This window comes from Muscardinus avellanarius (genome assembly GCF_963383645.1).
Source record: "Muscardinus avellanarius genome assembly, chromosome: 7".
Taxonomy (NCBI): Eukaryota; Metazoa; Chordata; class Mammalia; order Rodentia; family Gliridae; genus Muscardinus; species Muscardinus avellanarius.
The window spans coordinates 51,376,114-51,391,908 of record NC_137793.1 but is presented as its reverse complement, the minus strand read 5'-3'; the positions used below and the strand labels follow the sequence as shown (position 1 = coordinate 51,391,908).

Genomic DNA, 15,795 nt, shown 5'->3' with positions numbered 1-15,795 from the left:
TGTAGTCATACAACATAATGGAATAAAAGACTTGTGTAGATATATATGCACATATTACCCAATTAGCCCTTACCCAATTCCTGCCCCATTTTCTCCCCCTCTCTTTCCCATGCTTGGCTTAGTGATTGACTTTGATATGTTTGTGTAAGTACTTCATTTGCTTTCCCTTTTCCCCCCTCCGATCCCCTCAGGTCACCTTATTTGCTCATCTATAGAATCTCATTCTTCATCTAGAGTTCCTCCTGTTACCCACTTCTCCCTAGTTTTTGCATATTAGAGAAAGCATCCAATTTCTTCTTTTTATGACTGACAAATCTCACTTAGCATAATGTCCTCCAGTTCCATCCATTTTTGTATAAATGATGTAATTGTGTTTTTCTTTATGGCTGAGTAAAATTCCATTGTGTATATATCCCATAATTTTGTAATCCATTCATCTGTTGATGGATATCTTGGCTGATTCCATAGTTTGGCAATGGTGAATTATGCAGGTATGAACATAGATACGCATACATTAGTTTGATAGCTTGCTTTCTCCTATCTCAGCTTCCCAAATAGTGGAATTACAAGCTTGTACCACCACACATGGCTTAGCAGATATGTTTTTGAGACACAGTTTATTTTATAGAAAACAGAAACAGAAGATAGAAATTATTTGATTTTAACTTATCTCCCACTCCTACCCAGGTTGCTGACACAGATTGAATAAATGAATTAAAATGTATCTAGTGAAGGAATAATACTCAACAGGTTGATCCAGGAATCACTGCATAGGGCTGGTTGGAAGTTTGTCTCTTGTCCAAAGCTACAGATTCCCCAAACCAAGAAGTATATGATAACTAACTCTGAGAGGAGACTGGAGCATACAAAGGATAAGGTCAAGATCTCTTTACACAGGTGAGCAACACCATGAAGATAACCTGAGAGAGAGATTGGCTTGCCACAGTTGCTATGATCTGATGTTAGGATTATTTTACTGCATTTGAAAAGGCCAGGAATGGATCACACAGAAATTATCAGACTAAAACCTTAGAAAAAATGTTATTGTAGGAGTCACCTAAATAGGAGTTACCTGAATTTAGTCATCTGAATAGGAGTTGATGTTGAGAAAGTAAAGTTAGTCCTTAACAGAGAAAACATAATCAAATAAAAGAGGAATGATGGAAATATCATGGATTTTGGAAGTAGCTTGGGTAATGAAGTATAGAAAGATCCAGAGGAAGCAAGGACTGAAAGCGTGGAGGAAAAGCCAGGTGCAGTCGCACATGTCTGCACTCCCAGCTACTAGGAAGGCTCATGTAAGCCCAGAAAATGAAGAGCAGACTGAGCAACACGGGGTGACCCCCATCTCCAAAAAGGGGGGAGGGTGAAAGAGACATCTGACAGTAACTTGGAGAACATTTCTGTTCATTGAACATATCTTTTCATCAGATATGAGTAGTGAAGGACTTTGCATATGGGCTAGGAGAATGATATCCAAATAAAGAACCATAGATTTGCTGATCAGAAACTACTTGGCAACCTTGATGATAAACTAACTTCTGTCATGACATCGCTTCCTCATACTTTTCTTTTTGTCTGAGTTATCTTGAGATTTTACTTTTATTTATGGGTAATTTTTTTTATTTGTCACTATCAGGTTGATTTTATTTTCTTTGAAGAAGTACTTATGTGAATTCTCTATGAAATTATTTTTGAATACATTAAGAATATATTTCCTAGGGATATTTATAATTCTTATTTATCCTTATTTTATATTTGTGCTCTTTGAACTCCTTTATTTTAGCTATTGATTTAGTCACATATGCTTTTAATTTTTTGAGGCCATATATTTTGTGAGTTATTTTATATATATGAGATTTTGTTTGGTTTACACAAATAATCACAATTTGACAAAATATGAGATTCTTGAGTTAAACTTTTTGCTCTTCAAAACTGTAAATATGATTTTCCAGTTGTTTCTGTTATTTTGCATTATAGAAAAGTAAATCCAAATACTTTTTATGCATGTAAGACTCTATCTTTACATCTTTTTACTACCATATAATAGATCTTATTTTTCTGTATTAATTATGCCCAATATGTGATAACCTCTCATATGCAAACTTAAAGGTTTATCAACTCAAAAAGCTGCAAGTGGCTTCAAGAGTGTGAGTTATAGAGTAAGACTGTTTGACTTCAACTCAAAAAGTCTCAGGTGACTAACCTTGTAGTGCTGGAAAATTCACTTTATCATTCTGACCTTAAGTTCTTGCATTTAGAAAACAAGGGAGAAAAAACACAATTGAAACCTTACATCTTTGAACAGCAGCTTCCTATTTTCCTTTTCCTTGTTCTCTATTAACTACATCCTCTATTAACTTATACTGGACTTTTCTTACCATTTTAGATTCTTTTCATAAATAGAATTATGCAGTACTTTTTCTTCTAAACTGGCATATTTCACTTAGCATAATGATCTCAAGCTTCATCGATGTTGTTGCAGATGACAGGATTCTCTTTTTTTAAGGCTGAATAATAGCCCTTTGTATTTATATGACACATTTTCTTTTTCCACTCATATATTAATAATGATTTAGGTTGTTTTTACGTTTTGGATATTATGGATAATGATTCAATATACATCGGATTCCAAATATCTGCTTAAGATTTTGATGTCTAATCCTTTGAATAAATCCCCAAAAGCAGGATTATTATATCATGTTATAGTTCATTCTTTCTCCCCCCTCTTTCTTTCTTTCCTTTCTTTTTCTTTCTTTCTCTTTCTTTCCTTTCCTTTCTTTCTTCTTTCTTGAACAAGAGAACAGTAACAGAATGTAAACACCTAGTAATCAATAAAATGGTGAAAAGTAATACTATCTTCTTTAATGTTCCTAGTATCATCAGTCTGTATTTCCTACTATAATACTGCTTTGTAAACAAAACCAAAATCTCACTGATTCACAGTAACGAAGTTATTTGTTTTTCTATTTATGAATCTGTGAGGCAGCTAGGGCCTAGAGCCCTGGATTCAGGATACAGGTTGTGCTCATGTCTGTTTTATTTTATTCTCTGGACCCATGACTTACCAGGTCTACTATTTCACTTGAAATAGAAAATCTTAAGAAAACTTGTCCTGCCCCATGGCCATATGTAAAATCCTTTAGTCCTATGCTGCAGTCTTTCATGTTTTATTGACCAGAAAAAATAACATTGCCTACCCTCAAATTACAGTGTCCCATAACCATCTACTTAAAAGACACTCTAGTTGGATTAAAATGGTTGCCTTTAGTGGGAAAGGGAAATAGGAAATAGGTATGAATATAAGATGAGATAAAGACATGTTGCAAAGATATGGATGATAGTCTTCTGTAGTGTTAAGAATTTTTGTTTTGTTCTAAGAAAAATGGTGGGATTTTCAAGCAGTGGGGACAAAAATCACTTATTAATTATTAGTTCTGGTGAAAGTTAATCTCTATTTTATTTTTGAAGTACTGAGTATGGAGCCCAGGAGCATGCTACCTCCGAGCAAAACTCCAGCCCTATTTTTTAATTTATTTTAAAATAGGGTCTCACTGAGTTGCAGAGGGCCTTACTAAGTAGCTGAGGCTGTCCGCGAATGGCAATCATCCTGCCTCAGCATCCTAAATGCCGGGATCACAAGCATGGGTCCACTAGGCCGGGCTCCTATTTTTAAGATCCTTTTTTTTATGTAAAGTGTATTTTAAGGTAAGTTCCATATGTGCCCACTGGTAACCTCCTAAATTGTCTAAATAAAGTTTCACATGTTATTTGATATCTTGAAGGTTTAAGTTTCCATTTGAAAAACATATTACATCAAAGCTTCTGGTAAGCAATTTTAAAGTAAGTATTTCTAGTATCCTTTAATGCTATGTTCATTTGTTCAGAGAAACTGAGCTATATATACACAGTTACTTTAAGTAACATCTAGCATAAAGAATTTAGCTATAAGAGTGTTGAGTCACTGTGTTGTCAAAACATCTTAGTTATTCCAGAGGTTATAAAAAGGAAAGAGAAAAGAAAGTAAAGCAAAGGTCCTTCTCAGGGGTTACACAAAGAGTATGGCACGTAGTTCTTTCTAATCTCTTTTAAGGATGTGGTAGGATCTTGTTAGAGCCACTAAAAATGAAAGTCATAATGAATGCAAAAACATGCAAGCATCCTGTGCTAAAACATACTTGAGAGATTTTGTATGAATTACATTATTGTTAATTTTTCTCCTCCTCATTCTCATTTCCAAGGCAATGAAAAAAACACTTTACTTTGCCTCTGATTTAGTAGTGCCTAGAGCCGCATCAATTTCAAACCTTAGATATAAATGCCTGGACTCATAAGTAATTCTGATGTCATCTATGACACTGTAATAACACAATTGTTGTAATCTCTACAAGTGAAAATGCACTCCATACCTTTTGTAATATGTGAGTGCCTGCCATGATGTACAATGTCTACTTGACCTGGAATCCTAAGTCATGAGCTCAAGTTCTATCACAGTTTCACAGTCATTACCATCATGTACTTATTCCTTATAAATTGAGCAGAAAACTCCATAGGTAATTGTGTTTTTTCTCTAAATTTTTTCTCCCCAACCTCAAACAATTAGGTGTGTCATAATTTTATGTAATAATAGGTAATAAATAAGAAATATAGAAGAAAAATATAAAATTATATCAAGAAGGTTGGGGATATAGGTCTGTGGTAGAGTTTTTGACTAATATATGCAAGGCTCCAGATATGATTCCTGGTCATGTTAAAAAACAAAAACAAAATCCTACATTTACTGGATGTGGTAGTTCACACCTGTAATCCCAGCATTTGAGAGGTTAGGCTAAGACAGGAGGATTGCAGGTTTGAGGTTAGCCTCAGCATTCAGCAAATATGGCTGGAAGTGTAACTCAGAAATAAAATGTATCCAAGGTAAATATATATATATATATATATATATATATATATATATATATATATATATATATATATCCTATTTCAATTTTTTATTGTTGTTATATGTTTACTTTTTATTTCCATTCTTTTCATGTCAAAAATACAAATGCCTATCTGTCTTTCTCATTATTGCTATCATCTTTTTTTGTTTTCAGAGATATTTTAAGATTGAAATGGAATACAGTGTATTTATATATGCTTAAATTAACACTGATCAAACTCTGCTTGGAGGTCCAACTGGGTTTCCTATTATACACAGTTTTTTTAAAAAAACACATAAAATTTTATTCAGTCATTAAAAAAGAACAAAATTATGTCATTTTCAAGAAAATAAATGGATCTAGAGAATATGATAAGCAAGATCATCCAGTCTCAGAAAGTCAAAGGTCATATGATTTCTCTCCTATGTGGAAGCTAGAACAAAATAGGAACCAAATAAACTTCAATCAAATAAGAAAAAAGCTTTAGTAAAATAGCAGAAAGAGGTTGAGGGAGGGAGGTGGAGAGGGAAAAATGAGGACCGAGAGAGGGAACACTTCAAATAAAGTTACAGCTACACAAAATTACATCTTACATGTATAAGAGGAAGGAAAGAAAAGGAAGTAGGTATACTGATGGAAGTACACCAAGCGATGTGTGCATATATGTTTGTATCATTTTAAATCTCATTATGATGTATAATTACATTGTAAAGCAGTATAAATTCTGCTTTGTATAAAATTAGTATAGCAACTAAAATTTATTTATATAGGTGTTAGCATGGTATATCTTTCTCTGTCCTTTTATTGCCTTCAAATTTGTTAAGTTAAAGCAAATTTCTGTGTACATGTACTTGCATTTTGTTTTTCTAATTTCCTTTAACAATCACGGCCTGTTAGTTGGTGTATTTATGCCATTTGTATTTAAAATAATTATTAATGATTAATAATAGTTTAATTAATCATGTTTATAACTAATTTATTGGTTAATTTTGGTGTTTTCCCCACTTTGTGCTTTCTGTATATTTTTTCATTCTCCCATCCACATTTTTATTTTTTTAAAATTATATTGGTGCATTATATTCATATATCATATTGGGGTAAAAAACTTGTGTGTACATACATGTACACATCACTGATTTAACCCCTATCCAATTTCCACCCCATAACCTCCCCTTCCCTCCCTCCCTTGCTTGGCTTAGTGGTTGACTTCAATATGTTTAAATACCGTGTGTATTTTTATTGCTATCATCTTGACCAATAAATGTGAATAACTACAGATGAACATGGACAGATATCAGTTGGTTGAAAATTTTAAACAATGTATTATATGCCATGAATTCAGTTTAGGATATATACTATAATGAAAATAAACTAGGTTCTGACTCCTAATGTTTTATGGATGGATATATACAGCACAGGTGTCAACTAAGACCTGACTGTCAGAAGGCACTGACCTTGCAAGGGAGAGAGAGAAAAAACAATGCAAATGACCTAAGAGAGGATAAATGTTAGAAATTTATTTTATTATAGCTTCCTCTCCACTCCTATCTTTTCCATACAGAGTATTGAGAATGACATTGGTATTCTCACATATGTATATCAATGACAGTGATTCCTTCATTAGTTCATTAATTCTCTTTCTATCATCCCTCTTACCCTACACCACCTCCCTGGCTCTACTGAGGTTTCTCCTCCTTTATCTGAAGTCTCTCTAATATCTACTCAATAGCTTCCTCAGATGAGAGAAAATATGTGACCCTTTATTTTCTGTGACTGGCTAATCTCACTTAACATAATGTTCCCTAGGTCTATTTTCCTGAAAATGACATAATTTTATTCTTATTTCTGAGTAGAATTTCATCGTATGTATATCTCACAATTCTGTAACCTATTCATCTGTTGACACCTTGCTTGATTCCATAATTTAGCATTGTGAATTATGCTGTAGTGAGAGCTTGGTAATTATAATGCAGTCATGGCTCAATTATGGTTAATGAGAAGCTATGAGATAAACTCTGACCTGCCCTCCACTTGGTTATGAGAGTTTTTATTTTTTATGCTTCTATGACAAGGCAGTTATCAGTAAGAAAGTTAAGTGGATGAATGAATGCACCCCATATGTAGTTAATAAAATTACCTAGACTTAAATCTGAGATATAAAGCATACAAGCACCATAATAAGTGATAGAAAATAAATAAATTTTAAAATAATAATTTACTAGTATTTTATGCAACTTTAAATTTCTATCTCAAAAAGTACCTGTAAGAGATAAATATTATTACTCATTTCTAAGATGCAATTTTAACTAAAGTATATTTTATATCACCGTAACAAAAAGTGTTTAGGGATTTTTTTCTAAATTATGGATAATTTCAAATATTGTATCTATATTGCCAAATGTGGGCACTGTGAAGTTTGACTGGAAGTCCTGGTGGCGGGAGGAGGTCAAAAGAAAAGGATTTCAAGAAGGCAGGAATATGCCTCTTATCACACTGCCTGCAGCCCCATAAATTAACTTGTTCTGCCCTACTGTTAAATGTACAAACTAGAAAAATAGACAACTGTCTTGTTCTCTCTTTCCCTCCTCACAACCCATTAAAAGCCTGTAGTCAGCCGGGCATGGTGGCGCATGCTTGTAATTCCAACTTTAGGGATTCCCTCATGTTCAGATGTTGAAGACCTGAGGATCATGGTTCACAGGCAGCCTCAGCTACTTATTGAAGTCCTTCGCAACTCAGTGAGACCCTGTTTCAAAACTAAAAAACTAAAAAATAGGAATTGGAGTGTATCTCTGAGTTACAATGCCCCTGGATTCCATCTCTGGTACGGGAAAAAAAAAAAAAAAAAAAAAAAAAAAGCCCCTAGTCTGTAAGAAAGGGGGCTCCTGATTCATGGACTCTCTCCTGGTCAGTCTCCCAGGCTCCACTCCAATTAAGGAGCCTTTTCCGGTCTGTAGAGCAGTATTTTCCTTTATCCTTATATTTTCTAACACCAAGGTTTTCAGCATTTCTTGAATTATTAAGCTTCAAGTCATATAATGGATCTATTTTTTAATATTTTATTGAGCAAATTGTATTTCTGGAAAGGAGTGTGTATCACTTATTTTTAAATTTCAGAAAAATATTAAAGAACATTTGGTGAATGAAAATTAGCATTAAGAAATATTGCCATATCCGCACTTCATCTTTATTTTAGATGGGTAGAGCATGGTAAATGAGGAGGCATCAAAAAGGCTTCATGCTTTTTCTGTGTCTTTGGTTTCCATAAAAATTTAAATAAGGAATTAACTTCATTTTTCCTTCAACAGAAGAATAATAGGAACTCCATTTTAGCCACCGCTGCCATCCAAGAAGAGAATCTTTGCACAAATTTTTTGCCATTTTTCTTAAGTAATACTTATGTTTTGTTAATACTTTCTTCATTTTTCCCTTTGATAATCCCTTTCATGATGACTATGCCAAAATAATAAGATTCCCAAACTGTTTAAATAGTTCCTCCCTTTTCATGTAATATTATGTACATATTATGGGATTGCCTACTATCTTTCCATAAATTTTGTTAAATGAAAGTATATTTTACAGTCTCCATTTGAAATTTTTTATTATTTGAAATAGCTATATACATTTGACCTCGTGATATCAAAATACGTGTGCCAATGAAAAAGTACTATAAATAAACGCATTGACTAGAGAATAAAATTTAAATTGATTTTATAATTTAAAGGATAAAATTAAGTTAATATCTTATTATTTGTTTTCACTGATAGTGACATAGAACAATCAGATTATCTTTTTAATATGAATTTTTTAATATATTTTCAAAACAACTGTGGCAAGTTTAAGAAGGCATGAAGAAAATATACAAGGGCAAGAAAAGAATGCTAAGGCGGTGCAAACATGGGTGAAAATTATTGTAATAATGCAGACTGAGAGGTGAAACACTATTCTTCATAGCTATGAAGAGTCATGTTGCCCTAAGAAAAGGCATAACTATCTACCTCACCAATGAGGACACAATAGATTGTTTCAGAAACTTTTGACATGAAGAAGAGGTCTTCTAACTGGCAATGTTTTTTTTTTATTTTTATTTTTCGGTGCATTGTAATCGTACACCTCAATATGGTACAAGATGGTGGCAAAGTTCTTAAGGGAAAAGTGGGTTTCTTACAGTAGCTATGAAGTGTTTTTCATTCATTCCTTCCTCCCTTCCTTTCTTCCTTCCTTCCTCCCTCCCTTCCTTCCTTCCTTCCTTCCTTCCTTCCTTCCTTCCTTCCTTCCTTTCTTCTTTTTTGTTAGGAGTAAGGAAAGATACTGGGGATTGGACACAGAGGCATGCTACCTCTGAACTACACTCCCAGTCTTTTTTATTTTTATTTTGAAACAGGGTCTCACTATGTTGCTGGCCTCAAACCAGCAATCCTCCTATCTCAGATTTCCAAGTATTGAAATTACAGGTGTACTCCACCATGCTCAATTTGACTGATTATTTTTTTTTACAAAAATCTTTAAAAACTCATTGGATTTCTATGGCTTAGTGGTAGCATCTGAATATAAGGGAATCATTAACAACCTCAAGATTTTTCTGTCATTTTTTGTCATGTATAAATCAAACCAAAGTCTTATTTTAGTTAGTAAAAACATTAAGAAAATACTTCGTACTTCTTATAATGTAAAAGCTAGAGTGATTTTATTACAATTTTAAAATACTATAGAAAAGAAATCTATTATATTGGAATAAAATTTTAAATGTTTTTTGTATAATGGTAGCTCTTTTAGTTTTTATGGTCTAAACTAGTCTTTCTTAATTTATGCATAACAATCAATATAGATAAAGTATAACATGTACTTTATTATGATAAATGAAGTAAAAATAATAATTAAATATTTTATCTCAATTTAAATGTATTCTTATAGTTTAGTTTATTACAATATCTATAATAATCCTCTAGGCTAGTTCTAGGATGTCCTGAATAGCAAAATATTTTGAATATTTGAGAGGTAATGTTATATAATATCAGAACATTTTCTCTTTTATCAATTAAAGGTATAATTCCAAATGTACCACAAATACCTTGACTTTTTTAAGGAAAGCAGGTTAGGTATAATGAATATATCTTATTTCTAACAGTCATTTAGTGATTGTCATAAATAAATTGTAATACACAATTTTAGTTATTACATTACAGACTGAGTACCAAATAGCAAAAACTCTGAAAATTTGTTCATAAAATATTTTATACTATAATTTTACCCTTTCATCATTGGGCTCTTTATCTAGGGATGACATGAAATCTATGTGCTGTGTCACTTTTTGGATAGTGTACCAAGGCTTACTAAGGCCTCCGATTTTAAAGCATCTTTCCCACGTAATTTTTCTCACTTGTGTTGCTATATTATTTTCCTGTTAAAAGATTATAGATTTTAAGATATCACAGATAAATGATAAATTGGTTTAATGTATTTTAGTATGAGGAAAATCTGATTATGTAATAACTTTGCCACTTTTTAGCTAAGAAAATTTTAGGAAATGAATTAATTATTAAAGCCTTGATTTTATTATTTGTAAAATTTGGGTATTCATGCTAATTCCTAGATTTCTTCTAAGTATAAAAATAAGAATGTAAGTAACTTGCATAACCTGGTGTGTTGCAGAGTATTCAAATTGATGACTATCAATTCTAATTAGCATTATTATTAAAACACAAATCAGGCTTGGTTGCACAAGCCTGTAATCTAAGTACTTGGCCAAGAGGCTGAGACAGGAGGATTCCAGATTTGAGACCCTATTTCAAAACAAAAACTAAAATAGGGTTGGCAGTATAGCTTAGATGTAGAATGCTTCTGAGTTCTATCCAGAGTACCAAAAATATCCCCCTTAAATCCACACAAAGTTGCAATTGTATATTATTATAACAGATATGACATTGTCCACTCAGAGAAAGGATTTCTAACAACCATGCCTCAGTGGCTGAACTGATCAGCAACCACTAGGTGAACTATGTACTCCATATGCAAATAGTATCCCATGGCTGACAGTTCCTTAATGTTCTCTTGGGAATATTCTGACTGTACTTTCAAAATCTTAAAAAATGTAAATACTTTAAATCATTTAGAGTGTCTGGCATTCTTAACACCTGGACCATTATATACTCCTTGAGTGAATACAGGTATCCCATACTACTCAAGGGGGTGAGATAGAGTCCAGCCTCTTGTGAAGCCTGTGTTCTTATATGGGAGACAAAGAACAATCAAGAAAAGCATGCAACATGCATTGTACAATTTCAGGTAGGGTTGCAGACGAAAATATATTTAGAAGCATGTGCTGAAGAGATCCTGGGGAAGAGAAGAATAAATTTAGGAGCTGAAAATCTGGGAAACAAGTATAACGAGGCACAAGGGAATGATAATGGAGCAGGAACCAAGACCGTGTGTGACATAGAAATAAGCAAGAAGTAGAATTCACAGAGACAGACACAAACCAGATGTTTTCATGGGATCTGAAAACCCATAGTTAGGAGGTTGGATATTATTGTGCATGATGGACAAGCATTGGCGGCAGGGGAGTTAGCCAGGATTCATGAGACAATTTATATTTTTAAGGACATTGCTGGCAGGCATTGTGACACATTTCTGTAAAAGCAGAAAGCAGGAGGCTAAAACAGTAAGACTACAGGTTCAAGGCCAACCTCAGCAATTTAGGGATTTCAACCACATAGTTAGATCCTGTTTCAAAATAAAAAATAAAATAGGGCTGGGACTGTAGCTCAGAGATAGGATGCTCCTGGATTCAATCCTTAGTACCAACAAAAACAACTATATATGTTATAATTATATATATGACAACTATACATATATATATACACATATATGTATAATATATATATATACAAACACACACACACACACACACACAAACACACACACACATACAAGTGTGGTATGTACATAATGGGGGGGGCAATAGAATGGAAGCTGAGAGCCAATGAAGAGAAGAACATTACAGCAAATAGGTGGCTGGGGAAACCAGAAGGCATTCAGCGTGAAACTTGCAGTATGCGGTGATAATTTGGTTATAAAGTATGAGAGAAGGCAAAGAAATCAACAGTGGTTTCTAGGCAAACCCTGCTTCAAAATTAAAAAAAAATTAAAAGGGCCTGGGATTGTACCTCAGAGGCAAAATGTCCCTGGGTTCAATCTCTGGTACTAAAAAATTATCAAATATTACTTCTTTAAAGAATCTTTATTTTTTTGGTTTGGTGTTCCAATATATCTTGACCTGTCTCTGGGACAATGTAGCATACTTTATCACCTTTGGGGCCTTGAGTTCACTATCAATGGAGGACGAGTACACATGTATCATCTTTAGCATGGTTCTTGCATGTGGTAAACAACAAATGTTGACTATCATTTATTTTTTTGTTATTACCATCATCTTAATTATTAATATTGTTCTAAAGGATTGTGGTAAGATTGATGTATATCAATATCTAGCAAGATAATCAACTCAGAGTAAATGATAAACAATTTTGTTTACTTGCATGTCTGTTCCTCCACTTTAACACAATCCTCTTTACTTTATCTTTCTCACAGTATCACAGAGCTTTAATAAGTATAATTAAAATAATATCTCAGAATATAAAATATTAGGATGATACTAAAGTTTTTGGGAAAACATGCAATTTACATAGTAAAAGTGAAAGGAAAGATGCTCGATGCAACCATTAATTTTTTATTTCATATAATTCACTTTGAAATAGACTATTAAAGGCACTTCACTTATTTAGAGTTATTCTAAAGAAATAAATATTATGCTACATTTCAACACTGAAAATGTAAAATCATCAAATATAGTTTTACATTTCTACATGACCATTTATTTTAGAAATCAGATTTACTTTAGCATTATCCTTTGTTTTCATTTTGTACAGTAAGTAAATACTATATAATTTTATTTCAGGGGTTACCTGCAAGTCATGTGAGGTATAGAGTAGATGATGTGCAGTTTCCTTACCCTGCCAGTATTTTTGATGTGGAAGAAGACTCTGGAAAAATAATCACTCGAGTCAATCTTAATGAAGAACCTACAACAATTTTTAAGGTCAGTTTGTCATTTTCTTTATGTTTTATATTTGACATTTAACTTAATTGGAAGTTTGTTTTAAATGATATGAATTATTTTTCCAGTTTTTATACTTTTTATTTTTAAATTAAAACAATAATTTTCTCATAAAAACAGAAAAAACAGTGAAGTATAAAAATATCAGTTGAAATTTTACATCTTGAAGACAAATAGATGGTTACCATTTTATTCTCTATGATGATATTTCATACAAATGCAAGTACAAAAATATGTTTTTGTTTTGAATTGTTTTGTTTTGTTTTTTTGGTGGTACTGGCGTTCCTGGAAACCCTTCTACCTCCAGGCTACACTCCCAGACCTATCATATATATATATATATATATATATATATATATATATATATACACACACACACATATATATACATATATATATATGTATATATGTATATATATGTATGCATATATATGTATATATATGTATATATATGTATATGTGTATATATGTATATGTGTATATATATGCATGTATGTATATATATGTATATATATGTATGTATATATATGTATATATACATGTGTGTGTGTATATATATATATATATATATATATATATATATATTAAATTTGGAAACAGCGTCTCTCAAGCCAGTGCAGCTGGCTTCCAACCTACACAATCTTCCTGTCTCTGCCTCCCAAGCATGGGGATTACAAGCATGCGCCACCATGCTCGGCCAAAAATATATTTTAAAATAACATAATCACATTGTTCATACTGCTTTGAAATTTAGTAATATATCACATATAAAAATAAATATACTTAATGCTCTTATCCTAATGGTTTAATAATGTTCTACTGTATGAACACATCACTGTATTGTGTTCATTATATTACTGATTTATTTAACTAACAATAAACTGCTCTGAAACTGCTTGTTTGATTTTCGTTTGCCATAAATCACTGTTCTTGAAGTTGGTGTTGAACCTGGACCATGGAGCTAAATAGACAAAACAGACTAAAGTCTTAAAGCAATAATCAATTTATTCCAGGATTTATGAGGTTATATACTCCAGTAGGACCCAGGAGGTCATTAGAGGTTACAGACTATGTGATAGTACTATGCACATAGCACAATGGATTACATTCTTAGAAATAGCCAAGTCAAGGTCTTCTGGAACAAAGTCCATCTAGTTACAAGGAATACACATTTTTTTTAGGGCTGTTTGATAAAAACATACCAATTTGGCAGGAAATATGAGAACACAGCTAAGGCCACATCTTGCTTTAAGGTGCACTGAGTGAAAGAACTTTGTCCTTCTTCTAGGAGCATTTTGCACAAGACTCAATGAGTTCCTTCTTAAGGTGTTTTCATTAGCTTGTGTTTTGACATCACCCCATGTTTTTTTTAAATGTAACACTGCAAGGGCCAATAGCAGTGTGGGCTTTCTGACCCCTACTCATTTATTTGCAGATGCAGAAAAATCCTAGGACAAGGCAAAAAAGATATATAGTTATAATAACAAGTCTAGAGATAAAATTATGAGTCACACTTTGCCACCATGTTTGAGGTGTTCAACCCCTAAAGAGCTTAAGCTACTCCTTTTGCCAAGCTGTCTTCTGAAATTCCAGGGATTTGCTTAGTAAAAGAATCAAAAACAGCCTTTTAGGCTGAGCATGATGGCAAACGATTGTTAGTCCACCATTCAGGAGCCCAGAGGACCAGAGGATCGCAGTTTTTGGACAGCCTCAGTTACTTAGCGAGGCCCTTCGTGATTCAGTGAGACCCTGTTTCACAATATAAAAAGATTAAAAACTACAGCAGCTGGGGATGTAGCTAGGAGGTAAAATGCCTCTGGGTTGTATCCCCAGTATTGAAAAAAAAAAAAAGACTAAAAATAAGGCTGGGAGTGTAGAATGTTCCTGTGTCCATCCCCATTACTGCAAAAATAAATAAATAAATAAATAAATAAATAAATAAATAAATACATAAATACATAAATACATAAATACATAAATAAATAAAGGCTTCTATAACTGAGCAACATCCAGGCTAAAAGTTTTTCAAAGATCTTGTAAATAACACTTAATCTCTTCCCAGGTATGATTGATTTCATCAAATTTAGCAGCAATAATGCAAAAGAAAGTGGTATTTTAATCACATTTCATAGAAATCTGATTTTGTAATTCAATCATTGATCACCCAACCATTTTACAGCTTGATGTAGATCTTGTTGGTTGATCTGAGTTTGCCTTATCCAGAGAGTATAGAAATCCATTTTCCAATTATGTACAAAATCATGAATTTGAACAGAGGTCTGCAAGGCCACTCCAGCTAGAGTAGCAGTAGCTTCAATGGCAATGATGCCAATGATAGCAATAATGATCCATTCTATAAATCATTTAGTTTTATGTAATAAATGTTTTAGAACATTAGACATCAATCCAGCCATGGGTCCTTCTTTCCATGGTTGGGTCAAATTTATAGGGAGCCAATTTCTCATTCAAGATTTCAGCAAAATGATTGAGTTGCTGTAGTTGTTGCTGAGTTTTTTTCATAAAGTAACTGTAACCCTGGCTACAGTTGCAATTTCATACAGATCATTATTGCAATTTCTCCTTTGTAATACTAATTGATGACACCTATATGAACTTTAATGTCTTTTATAGACAAACTACTCTTTTTAGGTTTAGATCATAAATAGACAAAAGCATTTTTTTTTTGCCATTAAAATAGTGGTTTATTTTATTAAAATGTATAAACCTGAATGATAGGACTTTTTTTTTTTCCTTTTC

General features: G+C 32.7%; 1 protein-coding gene across 6 annotated transcripts in view; it reads left to right on the top strand.

The window, feature by feature from the left end:
• The window catches only part of PCDH15 (protocadherin related 15), a gene marked incomplete at both ends in the record, with an annotated part of 813,688 nt that overhangs the window by 578,637 nt on the left and 219,256 nt on the right, over window positions 1–15,795 (top strand). For all 6 annotated transcript variants that reach the window (XM_080699048.1, XM_080699046.1, XM_080699047.1 and 3 more), the window contains one exon: window positions 12,880–13,020. In XM_080699048.1, coding sequence (XP_080555174.1) covers window positions 12,880–13,020 — 141 coding nt within the window. The remainder of the gene's footprint in view (window positions 1–12,879; window positions 13,021–15,795) is intronic.